Here is an 18650-nt window from a genome sequence, read left to right as displayed (position 1 = left end):
GTTGGAATGGTACATGTCGTTTGAGTGAAAATGTTGCTAAGTCTACTTCTTCACTGTTTTGTTGACTTGATTGATGATATTCTGCCAATGTTTCAGAATTCTGTTGCTGGGTAATAGTATTCTGAATTTCTTCAACTTCTTCACAACATTGAGCCACAGGACTTTGAACATTGTTCTCTTCTTCTACAAACAATCTTCCTAAACAGTACTCCTTAACTTCATCTACCTGTTGTTGTTGTGCTGCAAGTTGTTCTTCCAAAGCTCGTCTCTGTGCAGCTTGTTCCATTTGTATTTGCCTTTCCATTTCAGCAGCTTGTTGTGCTGCAAGTTGTTCTTCCAAAGCTCGTCTCTGTGCAGCTTGTTCCATTTGTTTTTGCCTTTCCATTTCTGCAGCTTGTTGTGCTGCAAGTTGTTCTTCCAAAGCTCGTCTCATTTCAGCAGCTTGTTGTGCTGCAAGTTGTTCTTGCAAAGCTCGCCTCTGTGCAGCTTGTTCCATTTGTATTTGCCTTTCCATTTCAGCAGCTTGTTGTGCCGCAAGTTGTTCTTCCAAAGCTCGTCTCTGTGCTGCTTGTTCCATTTGTATTTGCCTTTCCATTTCAGCAGCTTGTTGTGCTGCAAGTTGTTCTTCCAAAGCTCGTCTCTGTGCAGCTTGTTCCATTTGTATTTGCCTTTCCATTTCAGCAGCTTGTTGTGCTGCAAGTTGTTCTTCCAAAGCTCGTCGCTGTGCAGCTTGTTCAGCAGCAAGTTGCTCTGCTTGAATTTCCGCTTCTACGGTGTTCATAAATGTAGAATAAGTATTTAAAATTCGCTGCCTTGAAATTGTTTTCTTTCCTACAGCTTTGGATTGATGCTCGCGTCCTATATCTGATCTACTATTATTTCTTTCTTGTAATGTTGCCATATTTTTGTTCTCAATCTTTGATTCTGTTATGCCAGCAAATGGATAACCAGAATCCTTCTTGTATGGACAGCGTACTCTATCATCTGCACTGGAGGTATAGTAATTTATCTTGAGACTGCTATTTTCATCTCTTCCGTAATATTTAGGCCATGTACCTGGACCAAAAATCCTTCCACTGTCATATTCCATGTATGCCATATCCCATCCTCTTTTGCCATTGCGACCATTTACACCCCCTTTGCCATTGATTCCATCAACTCCACTTTTGGTAACAATTTTAGCTCTAACATTCTGATTACCCTCCAAACACACTATTTTTGCTTCGCCAGGTTTACCACCTTCTCCGCCCAAACCAAACTGCCCTCCGGGTTTACCTGCTTCTCCTGCCGTTCCTTCGTACAATAGAAATATTTGGAAACCAAATCCTTGATAATAGGAATATGTGATACCATGTCCATCCTCAGTCTTAGATTTCAGGAATAAGTGACAACCTATAGGATTTCCCGCTTGTAAAGTAGATTTAAATACATCGATGTCTTCGGTAGTATCGGTGATGAAAGGAAAATACTTTTGCGTCCATCCTACTTCAATTGTGTCAGATTTACTTAGTAAGCTTCTAAAAGTTTTTCCAAGAAATCCTGGAGGAGATAAAATATTAGAAGGAAGGGGAAACAAAGAATCAAACTCCGATCTACTAATACCCTTTCCATCTTCACCCGCCTTCCCATTGCCGCCATCTTGACCATTGCTGCCATTTCCTCCATTGGCAGAAATTGTTAAATTCTCTGAGCCTTTGATAATTTTGGCAAGTATCATAACGTTGCCTCCACTTCCGCCAGCTATTCCATCTTTTCCATTCAAACCAGTCCCGTCTTCGCCAGTCCCAGCATTTCGTTCGTATTTATGACAACTATCTTTTCCAGACACGTTCCAGTGAACCGGTTGGGAAACCATTATTTCTTTTGCATAAACTACAATATTCCGTCCGCGCCATACTTCCTTCTCAAGATTAGCGTCAATCGTAAAGATCGTACCGGCGATGAAACGAACCTCTTCGATATTAGGATTGTTTGAAACTTCGTTCTCTACCTTGGATAATACGGAATTCAGAACTATCTGTCTACCAAACACCTCGACAACCTGCCGATCATCGATCTTCTTTAGAGAAAAAATAACTTCTTCTTGCTTCATTATAGATTTCAATCAAATATGCTATACTGCAATAAAAAATGTTATACGGATATACAAACTGAATAGTTTGAAAAACGATTCAAACTTAATTCGAGTATTAAAAAGGAAAGCAAACAAATGACTGCATGTATGTTTTCAAATAAAATACTTTACCTAATGTTTAAATTACATATAATTACAATTATAGCTAGCACATGCATGTAGCAAACATTTTTGTTATTTTAATTTGCAGTAATATTTAAGCACAAAAATAAAATATGCATAAATGAAATTAAACTATAAACGCACATACCTCGTTAGTTATAATGCGTTAATAAATACCGATTATCTTGTTGTTATTTTTTGTTAGTAATGTTGTTGTTAATGATGTTAGTAATTTTGAAACGAAAGCGCAATAACGTTTTGTATTAAAATCAGTATATTGTCCTATAATTACTGAAATTTGAGTTATAGTCGTTGGATTCAATTTCGAATGTCTGTAGTTTCTAAAACTGAAAAAATTTTGATTTTTTTGTCCTCTGGCCGCACTATGGTGACGGTTCGTGTCGATCGAATTATGACCTTCGGACGTGCAAGTGTGCAACTGTCATACGGAGACAGACATTCTTCTGTATTGTGCGTATCACATATCCCTTACCCCTTATTCTCGTATTCAATTAATAAAGTTCATACAAGTTCACATACCACATTAATTCGTATAGAGCACGTATAGAACAGGCTTATATACCATACCACTTGTTAGAACCCAAATAAAGTTTTTTTGCACATCATTCAATTACAAAAAAATAGTATCTCACTACACGATTGATCATATACTTTAAATGAACAAATGAACGAAGGAAAAAAAAAAGAGAGAGAGATAGTGTTTTCACAGTGCACGAATTCGCCAAATCTTTGGCTTGGCAAATTTATGAATGAAATGTTGATAGCTCGCGATGTTCACTGACTGAATCTATGTGAATATGGCACGAACACAGTATTATTTTTAACATGTCGCGATAAAATCACAGTGCGTTTATACTGATTATACCGGTTTTCTGACCTGTTGATTTGCTTTATCTTCTCTTGATAAAACTGTCAAGCTCTTCTGTTATCACTTTTTGACCGCATGATAAATAATCAATCCACTAGAACGAATGTATTTTCGTCTCTAGTGCCGCATCAAACTAGACGGGGAAATCCCATTACCGAGCACCGATCAAGTAAAAAAAACGTCTACACAGCTGATCGGCGGATCGTGCGGCTGAATATAAACAACATGATTAGACGAAGAAAGAATTTAACGATTACAAGCTCTTGACATGAGCTACAGTGAGTAAGTGGGTGCGATGGTTTGCAGCTTGCCATAAACCAGTGTGGATCCGCCACCAACACAGATCTGTATCATTGTGTTTTACACTAACTTCACGCTTTATCTTGCGCTGTTTTCAGAGCACTGTTCAAGAGCTGCGGTTTTGAATAAATCACTCACTCCCTGATTATTAAATCCGCTGCAAAATTGCAATAACGCACTGGATCAATCAACCGTAACAAAACGTGAAAGCGTTAAGCTTAGCAAAAGTGTACCTCTCGCTAGTTGCGAATCGAAATCCATACTGCGCGTAAGGTGAACATAACACGTTGTGTATATAAGACATAACGCTTGCTAACTCGTAGCTTAAACTTTCTTACTCACGCATGCGCTGTTGCTTGCAATGATGTTACTGGGTGCGACGTGTTGGTGTCTATTTTTATGATCGTGAGTAATGAAACTGATGTGGGAATGAAATAAATTGTTCCGTCCATATCTTTTTTTAAAATGCCGTTAAATTATACATTTGAATAGAGTAAACACTTGTATTCAAAACACTGTACCACTACATCGTTTATTTACTTATCTCGCTTATTAGCGCTCACGGTCGAATATTAAAAGCATATTGTTGCATTCTTTCGGCTCTTAACATTGATTATATTAATTAAAAACACTATTCGTTTGTCATTTTTCTCAATTATATCAACAAATCAATGTCATGCAATGACAATAGAATTGGGCTGTTAAAGGCTTGTTTTAGGATGAGTTTGTTAGTACATATAATGTAAATTAAATTTTTATTCTACCAAACAAAACAAACGACGGGTTGCACTAGAATTAAACTACATACAAATAAAAAAACCTCATTATCAACAACATAAGCATTTTCACATCTAAGGGACACCTTATTTAGATTAGCTCCATATTGTTTCGAACAAGTTTGTTTTAATTTATATGTAACAATTTTAATCGAATAATAAGTCCTTATTACAGGCCTAAATACTAAATAACATTACATTACTTTTTACGTTCTTTAGGAACTTTGCTTTTAAAAGACCGTCGAGCTACGGAGAGTAAGGAAGCGAGTTGATCCATCCATCTAAATTACCATCCACTATCCGTGATGCCGTTTTAGAATACAAGTTTGTGAAAATCGTAGAAGAAGAATTACAAAAAAAATTGTTTCGCTTTTATGAATTCAATTACTTAACGTTACATGCCTATACTTACAATATCTGCAGCTTGCTCAGAAAACCCCTCACAAATATTCTCCAATTTGGTAAGTTCTGTTGAACGTTATGTCATGCTCTGTACTACTTCATCGGATGTTTAAATATTTAGTGGTGAACTGTGAAAATCAATAGTTTAAAGATTAGTATACATATTTGTTTAAAAGATTTTGCTAAAGTTAAACAGTATAAAAACAAAAGGCACAAACCTGAATAACCACTTGGTGACATGATTTACGTGCTCGTGTGTTGATCGCTCTTAACGCGATGTACGTGAAGTTAGTTGTTTTTTTTTTTAGTTATGACGACTTTCAATAGCTTAGCCGTACTTAGCGGTTCAATATCTCAACTGCTGCAAAAATCCTTTAAGTCGCTATACGTCATGACTCCATCTTATCTTATCTTTCAGGGAAGAGACCTTCGTGTGGGAATGATCTACCAATGCCTGGTGAGTACAATCTACGCCACGTTGCTGAGCTCATCCTGCTGATCATAGAGTTTGTCATTGCACTGTCTCATTCGATAGTGATAGACATTTCTTAGCATCTTTCTTGCGAACGCTAGTAGAACACTTTCGTCGGACGAATGTGCATATGAGGCCGAAAGGCATGTTGTCCGCAGAAGTACTACTTCAGGTTGATGATATAATATCCGGTCCGATTGCATGTAGTTATGCCCGACTCCATAGCTTCTATCTACCATGTGGACATTATTGGGCTTTTAGAGTTGTTCTCTGTCTTCGCCTCTACGGATTGGTTGAGTTGTCCTGATAAATGCAAAATTATCTCCTTCTCCCGTTCCCGCTCTCCTTTACTCTACTCGTATGTCCTCGATCAGGTCCAAGTCTCCCGTGTCTTCGTAATCAAGGACTTGGGTGTTTGGCTTGACTCTAGTCTCACCTCATGTAGATTTGGTGGAGACGTCATATAGATTCTTTGGTATACAAGGCTTGGAGAACGCACGGCATCATAAAACGCATTGGTTGTGATTTTTCTGACCCCCTGTTATTGAAGACACCATTCTGCTCGCTGGCATATTGAGGAGATAGAACAGGCACAGAGATCCTTCACCAGATTTACAGTTCGCAAATTTCTGGGTGGCTCCTCTGCTACCCTGCTCAATTATGAATCCATGTGTCGGCTGCTCGGTTTTGCCTGCTTCGAGAATCGCCGTTCTCAAGCCCAATCCTTATTTGTTGTTTCCCTCTTGCTCGATTGTACTGATGAACCAACATTGGCCTCCTCCATCCCCCTCTTTGTTCCTAACCGTTCACTCTGCATTCACCCTCCCGTCATTATCCGCAGACCTCGCACTGCAGCATATCGTTCCGATCCATTGTTGCTTGCTCTGCGATCGTTTAACTCCTCTTCCTACTTATTGGACTTCCACCTCACTTTAACCTCCTTCCGTTGTCGTCTTAGATTTCCCTTTTAGCCTCTTCATCCTGATCATTGAGCTTCTGTAATGTTTACCTTCATGAACTTCCCGTCTTGTCTTAGGTTTAGTTTTCAGTTATATATTATGCTTTGGTTAGTTTAAATATTTTATTAGTTAAATATAAAACTATTAATTTTTACTTTTATGATTATTGTCATCTAATTGAATTTGATTATTATCGCTAACTGTTTCTTTGTACAACCTAGATGTAAAACCTTACAATGAACTATTTATTTGGCGTTATACACGTTATTGTCTCCTGTTAAAATCACTTACGTCCTTGGGATTTTTACGATATGCTTCGATAATTGATTTCATTTTGTTATAACCAAATTGGCCGGATTCATAATTCAATTTAAGATCATTACGGCTTTTTACAGTATTTGACAAATTTGTTAATAATCTGTTCCCTAACTGTAATGAACTGTTGTCATATTTCTTTTCGTTGCGAGTCAAGTGCGTATGGAACGCAGTTATTTCGTTTTGTAAATGCGTTTTTGTAATTAAAATATTATCGTCTGTTGGGGGTTTGCTAAAATCATGGGTGCTGGCAATACCATTTACAGAAAACATTTGATTATTATCAACATACTTAGGAACATTACGATATTGGTTTGCCTCTTTTGGGACATACTCACAACGAGCCATATACTGTCGTACTGCTTCCAGTATCTCAGGGTGTTCTTTTAGTTTACCGTCTTCATTTATTGTTCCCCTTAAAGTATGGGCTCGATGAATATCACCACCTGGGATTACCGGTAAGTCATCTTTCGTATTACTAGCTCCTTTTTCCAAATTTATTATTTCTTTAAACTCGATTCCTAGTTCCTCCTTTATTGCCTGTGCGGCTCCCGCAAGTTCAAAACTGTAAATTGTCATACGTGAATACAGGTGGGAATCTGGGTTTACAGCATCGGGACAATTTTTAGGAGGACTATATCCTTCAAATTTGTCCAATAAACTGGCTATATCTTTGTTTTCAATTGCTCTGTTTGGTGATAATTCTCGCGACACTTTTGTTAAGGATATTCTTTTATTTGATGCAGATTTACCTCCGACAGCATCATATTGCTTGATTGCAAAGCGATGCCAACCTTGTCTTATTCGATGTTGAATTTCTGGTGCAGTCCTAATAGTGTTTGCTATTTGTTTTCGAAATTCCTCTGGTTTGATACTGCTCAACTCCGGTATGGCATCGCTCATTCCAGCAAACAAACAATTATTGTTGCCAACATCAAGCTGGTTGTCAGAGAACGTAAAATGGTTGTCTTTTAGCTGCAGGACAATTTCTCTTACATTTTCGCCTTTAGTGGATCCTGAGCAAAACGTTTGTTCTATTCCCTTATCGCCTTGTACAGTGAGCACTATTCCCTTCACATTTATTTTCATTTTCTTCAACAGTTCGTGCACCAATGGGGCACATGCCGCCGCACAGGTCAGATCCATCGGTACACCCTCCTCGATAATATTCGACAGCAGAGTTGGGCTTTTTGTTTTACACATAATCTTCTTTAATTTATTGTGATAGTCTTCCTTCAAACTGTCTTTTATTTCGTCCGTTACATTTGGAGCATTGACAGCTTTGTCGTATTTTTTCTTCAACCTTTTCATTTTACGCTTCAGTGCGATTCGTTTGATGTTATGTGGAATCCTCTTGATGAATCTTCCTACACGTAATAGCGCATCATTTAGCAATGGTTTAACCAAATTTTGGGAAATAATTTTCCCCACATGCTCGCTCAATTGTGATTTCCATTGCTTTATTATTTCATCTCTAAACTGTTCGAAATTGCTCTCATTCGGTTGTACATTTGATGATGAGTTTTGCAACATTGTTTCAAATTTCTTATTGATTTGTTCATCTAAATCATCAAGATGTGTTCCTACCACGTACATCATTTTTCCTATCTCGATTACGCGTTCTATCCATATCCACGCGGTGCTAATATTACTTAATAGTTTCATAACGTTACCGTTGTTTTGTGTCTTTTGCATAGCACTTGCAAATCCCTGAGACAAACTGGACGTGAATTGCTTAGCTAAAGATATACAAGCTCCCCAATCATTGCTTGCGAAGGGAGAAAGTTGAAGTATGAGTCTTCTTGCTTGCTGCTCTCCTAGCTCATCATAGATTCTTCTAAGGTTTTGGGAAATTTTATGATTATCCACCGTAGTAGGAACTTGTGATAATATGTCGGCCACAATTGAATTGATTAATGCTTGTAAATAATCGTCCGTAAACTTATCGACCATTATACTCGCCGCACTATGGGCAAACCCTTGTGCTGTTTTCATTACAATTCTTTTTGTAAATTCTCTTATTACCCTCTTGCCGGTGATTTCATTCCACATTGCTTTTCCTGTTAACTCTGATATTACTTTTCCATCTTTCATTAAGCCGGGTCCTGCAACTTTATTGGCAATTCGCGACACCTTAGTACCTCTTGAAGCATACGCTCCCACTCCGGCAGTAATCGCTGTGAAAATCACACTTTTAATCTTCTCTTTTCTGTAATCCTGCCAACTAAAATATCCTGAATTGAAACTGTTTACTGCATACATTATATCATTGACTCCCTCATTTATTAATCCCGACGCAACGTGAGTCAATGCACCAGCTGAATATATCTCCAGAATTGCCGCTGCAACAATTTGGGCAACTCCAATTAATACTACCTTCCCCACGTTCAGCAGCATTTCCATAGACCATTTTTTCTCCATTACTTGTAAAAGATGTTGCAACCCATTTAAAGTGAACAGCTGTTCCTCTTCAATTGTTCCAAAATTGTTTTCTATCAATTGGCCTGCTTCCCGAATGGGTTTAAAATATATACCGGCAACTTTCAATCCTATTAATGAAGATTTTATTGGTCCCAACACACTCTCAACATGGCTTTTAGATTCTTTCTTGTAAAATTCATCTAGTTGCACAAACAATAGTTCTATAGTTCTTCTCATATCATACTGCATCAATTCTTTTGCTTGATTCGTTGGTATAAAGCTTATTCCACTGATTTTATTACGAACGAAAAATAACATTTTAATAAAACGACTTATTTCGTTCATTTCGTTGCCAAACGGATTCAAATTAGCTGGATTTAAATAATCTAACCAATTAAATGTATCTACACCAGATGCAAAGCGATATACATTGTTCAAAAACCGTTCGGAATCTGGTTTAGATATATGCAACATCTTTCGGAACCAGCGTTCCACTACGAGATAATTTTTGTTTAGATAGAAGATTTCATTTAATATTTCGTTGCAATCGGCTTTGTTAACTATATAAGGCCTGATTATGTTTTGATTTATTAAATCCTGGAAAAACTGCAAATGAGGATTACATTTCAATTCTATCCGCAGCATTGGGTTATCGGCGGAACTATCCGATTCTAGTTGTTCTTTTATATGATTAAGTGCTAGTCTGTAGGCAAAGCAGGACGAAAGTAAACCTCTTATAGTGTCTTCGTACAAAGGATACGACGGAAGCAATTCTTCTTCTGAACCTCTAAAATTTTCATTCAACACAAAGGATTCACCTTCTCGCTCCAAAACCGCTCGGCTAATCAGTTCTTGCATGATAAGCTCTGCTTCAACCTGTGCTATATTTGCTCGAAGAACAATGTCCTCCACTGAAATAGAGTCAAACGACGAAAACTTACATGATGCAATCATGTCTCTATCAACATTTGCCATTTCATTGCATCTGATTATATCCTTTTTAACCATCATTTCAAACTTTTCCTTTCCGATAAGGCTTACAAAATATTCTTTTTCAAATATTTCATACGGAACAATGGTTTTGGTTACAGAGTCGTTATTTTCCGTACTTCGAAGAGATAATTCTTCGCGATATAAAACAATCTGTCCTGGGGTCGGTTCTATGGATTCTGTAACCAACGTTTTATCGACGATCTTTCCGTCTAATGCATCCTTCAACGAAGGATCTAGTGCTTCCAGCTTCGCCTTATCTACTATAGCATACTTCTTGACCGAGTTAAGCACCTTTTGGTCGATCAACAATTGCCAAAACACTTCTCTGCTAGGGAGTGGGATTTTTTCTTTGCATGCCTTTATAAATTCTTCCTCAACGATGAGTCCAGCATTTTCAGAGAGAAATTTCTTCAAAACTTCAATTGATACTCCATAGTCGTTATGAATCATACGTAGTTGTTGTTCGGAAATGGTTTTCCGAACCTTTGGACGCGATATTACACCCCTTTCGATAAGTTGCATGAAAATATGTTCTGCTACATTTTCTTTTATTTCGTCTGTAACAAATGTGTTGTGTGATACAGCATGACCAAATATGTCCTCTATTGACCGTATGAACGTTTGATATAGCTTAGCAATGGTATCTTTCTGTGCTTGATACTCATCGTGCCACACATTGTTTCCTTTCAGATTGTTTGTAATAATTGCAGCCTGCAAGGCAAACGCATGATGGTCTTCAAAAAGCCTCATTGCCTCGCGCAAATGTTTCTTAAAATCTTTATATTTCTTCTTATTCTCTTTGCTTTCCAATGTTTCCTCTTGCTCGATTGATTTCATCAAAGTGTAAGCACGATAATAGTGTGCAGCTTCACTAAACTGAGGCTCAATTTTTATAACGTCATCATACAAACTCATTGCTGTTTCGTCCGCCAATAACATCCCATAGTTGATGATTCCATAGTGAGTCACTCCATTCTCCTTATTGGTCTCAAAAATGTCAAACGCATATTCCAAAAGCTCGTCTTCTGTCATCCTGCATTTCTTAAGATTAGTTCCAGATAGATAATTGGCCAATTTTATCATTTGCATAGGATTCCCTTCCACCCAGTCTATCCACTTTTGGCTCTTGAAATATGAAATTCGAACTTCGTCATTAACGCATTTTCCCGATTCAAATCCGGATAATTTTGATACAAATGTCTTGACTAATGTTGGAACACCCCTTTCATCACATTCTTGCATCATATTCTCCATGGATCGACTGTGTTCGTCCAGCCAAAAAGACCATTGGTCTAGGCAATTTTGCAGCAAGATTGTTGTAACTTCCGAAGGGACATCAACCGCTTCAAGGCTTTTCCTATGCTTTTCATAAACCTGTTTGAACTCGTCGAAACAAATCTCTTCGGCCTTGATGGTCTTTTCATAGTATGTTTTAATGTCTGATATACGGTACAGCTCATTATCATCCCGAGTCTTCTTTAATTCGATTATTTTCGATCGACGATACTGCCTTTGACTCGAAACCATTATTATTAACTGTCCGGATCCTTTGTCTCCGCTTCTTGCTGCCCTTCCAAAGGCTTGCTCTTCAATTCGAATGTTCTCGGGAAGGTACGTTAATATAACGTGCAATCCACCACTTTGCTTAAGCGCATCCGTAATTCGTATGTCCGTACCGCGTCCTGCTAAGTTGGTAGCAATGATGATCTGTCCCTGTTGTAATTGCTTACAACCCTCTACAATATCAAACTCTTGATAGTCTCTTGTGTAGGTGTGAAGCTGGTTTGGAAACATTCCCTTCAAAGTGTCTTTTATACTTTCGGCATCGTTGATCGTGTCACAGATGATGAGAACTGATCTTTTCTCTTCGTTGACGAGTTTGCAAACTTGAGTTGCAATATTTTTTCGCCACGTCCTATATCCGCCACTAATAATTGGTTCATACTCTTCAAATTGTTTCGGTTTAGCCGTTGGTATAGTTACGAAGGCAACATTGTGTATATCTTTGAGTAAATTCCTTTCTCTCTCTGAACCCAGAGTACCAGTTAAACCGTACAATAGTTTGTACATCTTGAAATAGGTAACATTGGAAACAAAAACTGCCTTTAAACTTTGCATTGACAATTTACAGCCATGCTTGAGTTGTAAAAACTGATGCAATGCTTCACCCCATTGAGAACTTCCCTGGTCTGCTCCGGTGTCGTTGTCAAGAATAATTATGCTAGCGTTGCGATCTGCTTTTGATCCGGATTTTGTATAATCTACCACGTAAGATTGTCCAGGTGCCATTAATAATGCATTGATAGCACTTCTTATCCAAGACGACAAGTGTCTTTCTACAAACTTTTTCAAAAAGTTTGGAACTTTGATATGCTTTTCGCGATTAACACATTTCTTGAGGAGAAAGCTAACTCTATGTTTGTATTGACTGATTTCAGGTGTAAGTATTTCCTCCAGTTTTGTAGAATCAATAGTGTCAGTAAGTATTTCTCCTCTCTCATTTATGATCCCAGCCACCACCAAGCAATTCCAAATAATATTCAACTTTCTAGAGCTAAGGTTAGTATCCAGTTGCTTTAAATCTTCCTGGTTGATTGAGTTATATAAATTACTCAATATTTCCTTTTCAATCATTTCTGTTTCAATATTTTCGGGACGTTCTGCATGGCTATTGACCATTTGCCAAATGTAAATGTATACCGACTCAAGCTTATCCATACCCGGTATATCATGGGATAAATATAACATATTGTTCCCTTTATCGAGCAACATACTATCGACTTCATCAACGATGACATTTGTGAAATCACGATCACCCAATACGTTCTTCCCATAGAATCTGTCCAGCAAGTAATCTCGTTGAAAGTTTGCCAGATCACCGTACACCACTTGATGCATAGAGTACGCCTCTTTGCGTTCCTCAATATCATCGCTACAGTTGTGTGATACGTTGATGTCGAACATTCCATAAATATCTGCGTTCACCTCCGAATCTCGCTTAGCGAGCACTGGCGAGCTTGTCACAACGTCTACCTTTTCCCTTAAGAGAGCCTTCATCAATGAGAGGGCTACCACAATTAACGATTTTCCTTCGCCAGTTGAGACTTGAGCCAATGTGCTTCGATCGTTCGCCAATAACATTAACACGCTTAGTCTCTGGGTGTCGCGAAGTCGAAATCCTCTCTTAATCTCTATTGCTCTATCAATGACAGCGAGCATTTCCTCGTATGTGTCTAAATGGCGCTCCACGGTGCTATAGTTCATTTTACGGCGAAATTCTTCAACCCATGTTTTTATCTCCGGCTCTGTAAATAATGCCACTGGACTATCATTGTGTGAGATCTTTTTATCTGAAATCTTTCGTATGGATGTTTGCATCTTCGGCAGATGCTTGGATATTTCATCAGATGAAATTTTATCATTCACAATTATTTCTGCTAGTTGGTCTATTTTGAGTTCATCTAGAATCGGTTTATATTTTTCTTCCATTTTAGCTGTCCACTCTTGCAAGCTGCACAGTGTTAAGGTACAAATATCTTCATCCGACAGTTTCCATTTTTGCTTATGTAAATTTAATAGAACACCCAGCACCAAAGCTTCATTTACATCGTTTTCTTTGTCTTTAATTACGTCTAGTAAATCAGTAGCCTTACTTTCTCCAAACATGTTCTCTACAGATCTCATGTAGTAAGTAGCAATCTCTAATTTTTCATCTTTGCTCCATTCTAGAAGTTGCCTTAATTTAACCATCCAGTTGTATTCCTTAAGAAAGTAACGCCATTCCGTAAGAGGTATTCCATCGACAAGCATTGATTCGATTGGAACATTGCTCAACAGACGCAATATCTCATCGACGCACTCTGCAGAACAGACACTACCTTGAAGCTCAGTGGCAAATACTAGCAATACTTCTTTGCTTTTTATGTTCCCCAAATAATTTCGCCACTGTTGTGTTTCTTTCAATTTCTTCTGGAAATATGTTTCTAGCTGCAGCAGAACAACTTCATCCATCCAATTGCGTTGACTATAAGCTGCCACAATCCACGTGAATGTGTACTCCTCTTGATCATTATGTACAAAATTGTCCAGCACAGCGTTTATGAAAAAACACATCTCGTTGAAAGATATGTGTATCCCTTCGTGAGTGAAACGTTGTAGAATGTGTTGCAAAATTCCTTTTTGTTTTGAATATTCATATGCCACTTTTTCCAACATTGCCTGTAATTCATGTCGTTCTTCTTCTGGAAAGAACTTTGCTATCATTTTTGTGGCTGATTTTTCGTCGAAATGGTCTTGCTCAGCTTCGTTTTGATTACCTTCTGGAAGAACACTTTTTTCCAAATAATTTGTGATGTCTGCAATGCTTTTCAGCATGTCGAAATCGCCAAGAATTTTGGCATATATTTTATCTTTTTGTAATCGTTCTTTACCCAGTTGTAGGTATTCTTCATTTACTGTGAGCTGCACAAACTCATCACCCCTTGAAAGGATGTAATTTTTTGTGTCAGATAAAGAATTATGATCCTCGCAAAGAATTAATTCATCATCTTCATCCCTGTCATAGACTCTCAGATTGATATCGTACACATATGCTAACAATTCTCTGCAACTTTCAGACATCACGCCTTTACTTCGTATGTATGATGTGAATTTTTTCTTCTCGTCCTCATCCACAATTAGATCTTGTGACTCATATTGTAATGCTCTGCGTTTCACTTCATTCCATCGATCGTAAAGAGCCTTCAGTGTGCTATCTTTTTCAATCATTTCCTTCACTTCATCTACCAGTGGTCTATCATCCAATCCATCCCAAAATCGGTGGATGTGTTTGTGCTGTGGCTTCTTAAGTTCGTTTTGCAATTTTTCTAAACGTTCTTCAAGCAAATCGGTATATTCTGTTTCCAGTACAAATGTCTTCACTGCTCGATTCAGGTCTAAATTATCAATCATCATTTCTTGCGTTACAAACGATGCTAGGTTGTCCCTCAACTCTTGAGTATTTTCAAATAGGTACTGTTGCATCGTACCTAGTATGTTATGTTCGATCATGTTATTTTTTTCTTTAGTTTGCCTAAGATATTTGGATTCATTTTTTATTTTAATATTATCTATTTGTTTCATTTCCTGTTCCATTTGCGGAGCAGTTGTCAGAGCATGTAGAGAAGCTAGTTTATATTTACCAACAAACATTTGTTCTACCGCATGTAGTTTAGCAGTGGTTTCTTCCGATTGCTCGTCGATGAAATGCCCTTTATCAGTATCAAAACGATCCATTAATTGTTTAAGACGTTTACAATCAAGAATGGTCGTGTTCAAATGAATCCAGTCATCTAAATTCGAATATTCACAATTCATAGCAAACGTTTCATCAATGTTATGTTTACCTTTGGAACTAACCGAAATCTTAACTTTTCCATGATTATGTTCTGAACCTGGTTGGAATGGTACATGTCGTTTGAGTGAAAATGTTGCTAAGTCTACTTCTTCACTGTTTTGTTGACTTGATTGATGATTTTCTGCCAATGTTTCAGAATTCTGTTGCTGGGTAATAGTATTCTGAATTTCTTCAATTTCTTCACAACATTGAGCCACAGGACTTTGAACATTGTTCTCTTCTTCTACAAACAATCTTCCTAAAAAGTACTCCTTAACTTCATCTACCTGTTGTTGTTGTGCTGCAAGTTGTTCTTCCAAAGCTCGTCTCTGTGCAGCTTGTTCCATTTGTATTTGCCTTTCCATTTCAGCAGCTTGTTGTGCTGCAAGTTGTTCTTCCAAAGCTCGTCTCTGTGCAGCTTGTTCCATTTGTTTTTGCCTTTCCATTTCAGCAGCAAGTTGTTGTTCATATTCTCGCTTCTTTTGTTCTGCTTGAATTTCCGCTTCTACGGTGTTCATAAATGTAGAATAAGTATTTAAAATTCGCTGCCTTGAAATTGTTTTCTTTCCTACAGCTTTGGATTGATGCTCGCGTCCTTTACCTGGTCTACTATTATTTCTTTCTTCTAGTGTTGCCATAATTTTGTTCTCAATCTTTGATTCTGTTATACTAGCAAATCGAATGTCGTTCTTGTATGGACTGCGTACTCTATCATCTGCACTGGAGGTATAGTAATTTATCTTGAGACTGCTATTTTCATCTCTTCCGTAATATTTAGGCCATGTACCTGGACCAAACATCCTTCCATTCTCATATTCCATGTATGCCATATCCCATCCTCTTTTGCCATTGCGACCATTTACACCCCCTTTGCCATTGATTCCGTCAGCTCCACTTTTAGTAACAATTTCAGTTTTTACATTCTGATTACTCTCCAAACACACTATTTTTACTTCACCAGGTTTACCACCTTCTCCGCCCAAACTATACTCTCCTCCGGACTTGCCAGAGGTTCCTGCCGTTCCTTCGTACAATAAAAAAGATTGTTTATTATGTATCCACTCGCCATAATAAAAGGAGTATGTGATACCATGTCCATCCTCAGTCTTAGATTTAAGGAATAAATGATAATCAATACGATTTCCCGCTTTTAAGGTAGATTTTAATATATCAATGTCTTCCCTAGTTTCGGTGTAGAAAGGATATTTTTTTTGCGCCCATCCTTCTTCAATTGTGTGAGATTTACTTAGTAAGCTTTCAAAAGTTTTTTCTAGAAATCCTGGATGAGATAAAATATTAGAAGGTAGTGGAAACAAAGAATCAAACTCCGATCTACTAATACCCTTTCCATCTTCACCCGCCTTCCCATTGCCGCCATCTTGACCATTGCTACCATTTCCTCCATTGGCAGAAATTGTTAAATTCTCTGAGCCTTTCATACTTTTGGCAAGTATCAAAACATTGCCTCCGCTTCCGCCAGCTATTCCATCTTTTCCATTCAAACCAGTCCCGTCTTCGCCAGTCCCAGCATTTCGTTCGTATTTATGACAACTATCTTTTCCAGACACGTTCCAGTGAACCGGTTGGGAAACCATTATTTCTTTTGCATAAACTACAATATTCCGTCCGCGCCATACTTCCTTCTCAAGATTAGCATCAATCGTAAAGATCGTACCGGCGATGAAACGAACCTCTTCGATATTAGGATTGTTTGAAACTTCGTTCTCTACCTTGGATAATATAGAATTCAGAACTATCTGTCTACCAAAAACCTCGACAACCTGCCGATCATCGATGTTCTTTAGAGAAAAAATAACTTCTTCTTGCTTCATGATGGATTTTAGTGTTGTTTTTTTTTTTATTCAAGAAGAACGGCCTCGCCGTATTGCTTGGATTCAATTTTTAATATTTATTATTTATAAGTGGTGTTCAATTTTCGTTAAAATGAAAGTGCTCGAATAAGTTTGTTAATTACTTTGGACATTGAGGAAACAGGGTTATTTGCTCAATACTGCATATTTCTGATAGGCAATCGTTTTTTTGCGTTTGTCAATCAAGTTGTAGGTGTCAAAGTAAAGAGTTGAATTGATGATGGAAAACCTTTAACAAAATTTTACAAACAGCTAACCACAAAACTATATTATTTTATTTTACTTCACATTTGAAACATTCGTGTCTTTTCGATTCACTCGCGGCAACAATCGTACGAACACTTGTCGCTAACACTCACAGATGAGTCGTTGGTTTGGTGGTACTTGATTACGACACGTTCACCACACCTTTACAATTGGTCTGATTTTTTTTTTGACACGGTATGCACTACATCAAATTTAAATTCACGTCTTTGATTTGTTTTTAGAATATATTCCTTAACTTCACGTAACACAGCAATGCACAAAGAAACAACTGCTTCCACGAAGCCAGTGAGTATCCCTTATAAATGATTCCAAAAAAGCTTTATCAGTCAACTTTGATATCTTCTTTTCGTTGATTATTTTCAGCAGAAGTATTCCGAGCATTGCACAACCCTTTAACATCGGTGTTAAATGTTATCTTTAATTTCTGTAAAAAGAGTTAGCCAATGTATTAAAATATTATGTTATCACAAGAATGGATGTACTGGCCAGAAGAGTTTGTAATAAAAAAATAAAACTATGAAGCGACCCATAACCCAGTCACGCAAACGTCCCAACCATGCAATTCATCTCCTCCCCTGAATAAAAACTATTGCCGCTATGTTCTGGCCTGCATGCGAAGCGAGACATAACAAAGTGTACATACGAACAATGACGGAAGTTTTCCAATCGCGCGGCTATACACTGAAATACATTCAAAGAGACCATGTACTCAAAAACTGGGCAACGCATGCTATAGAATCTGGGCTAGTTGTGGGAATCAGCTTGACGCTTGGAGTGTGTTGGTGTTGTGTTATAGCGGCGGTGATCGCACCATTTACACATAGAGGCTAGGCATAGGCAATCACAGCATACGGCGCTTTGTGCATTACACAGCGGCAAAGATCCACAAGCGGCAATGAGTGGGCAAATTCGGTTTTCGCTTTTCTACATTTATTATGCATTTGGGCTAAGCATTTCCCGCATGGTACGCATATAAACTATTACCAAAATTGCCTTCGCTATTTCCTTGCGGTTGCTCATAGAAAGGGGGCATTTTTATACATTGCTAAAGTTATTTTCTTACGGCCGCCCGTAATATACTTGTATTGGTTTTTAGCGAATTACACAAAAAGCTCTTCACTAAATAAAAATGATGTTCTCTGAGGTTTTAAAGAATAAAATTTCGCACATTTTAAGTATTTTTGCAGATTTTTACACAATTATTTAAGCATTTTATTTTGATTAGATATATCGGGAATTGCTTCAACGTCACAAATGTATATGTGTAATTTTTAAATTCTTTCCAACATATAATTTGGTTAATGGTGTAAAGGACAAAATAAACCTAGGTAGGAAACAAACCTATCATGCAATTGTCATGTCCCAAAAATATCCA

The 18650-nt window shown here is 37.7% G+C and overlaps 2 protein-coding genes across 44 annotated transcripts in view; one reads left to right on the top strand and one right to left on the bottom strand.

The window, feature by feature from the left end:
* The window catches only part of LOC125770109 (N-acetylgalactosaminyltransferase 6-like), a 156784-nt gene that overhangs the window by 65198 nt on the left and 72936 nt on the right, over positions 1–18650 (top strand). For 27 of the 32 annotated variants that reach the window (XM_049439374.1, XM_049439378.1, XM_049439377.1 and 24 more), the window contains exon 3: positions 5022–5060. The exons of the other annotated variants lie outside the window; for them this stretch is intronic. In XM_049439374.1, the coding sequence (XP_049295331.1) occupies positions 5043–5060 (18 nt within the window). In that variant the 5' untranslated portion in view covers positions 5022–5042. The remainder of the gene's footprint in view (positions 1–5021; positions 5061–18650) is intronic. 32 annotated transcript variants of the gene reach the window in all.
* Positions 1–18650, bottom strand: part of LOC125770108 (uncharacterized) — an 84129-nt gene that overhangs the window by 9090 nt on the left and 56389 nt on the right. For 4 of the 12 annotated variants that reach the window (XM_049439359.1, XM_049439354.1, XM_049439363.1 and 1 more), the window contains 3 exons: positions 4822–5030; positions 4614–4731; positions 1758–4497 (listed from right to left, as the gene is read on the bottom strand). The exons of 2 other annotated variants lie outside the window; for them this stretch is intronic. Coding sequence is in view for 3 of the 10 variants with exons in the window: in XM_049439357.1 (XP_049295314.1) it covers positions 6299–9555 (3257 nt within the window). In the remaining 7 variants the exon portion in view is untranslated. Of the gene's footprint in view, positions 1–1757; positions 4498–4613; positions 4732–4821; positions 9584–9646; positions 10247–18650 lie in introns of those variants that run through there. 6 more of the 12 variants (XM_049439357.1, XM_049439355.1, XM_049439358.1 and 3 more) reach the window with 5 other exon arrangements.

This window comes from Anopheles funestus, chromosome 3RL (genome assembly GCF_943734845.2).
Source record: "Anopheles funestus chromosome 3RL, idAnoFuneDA-416_04, whole genome shotgun sequence".
In the NCBI taxonomy this organism is placed as follows: Eukaryota; Metazoa; Arthropoda; class Insecta; order Diptera; family Culicidae; genus Anopheles; species Anopheles funestus.
Note: the sequence above shows the minus strand (reverse complement) of the source record. Positions and strands in the feature narration are given on the sequence as shown.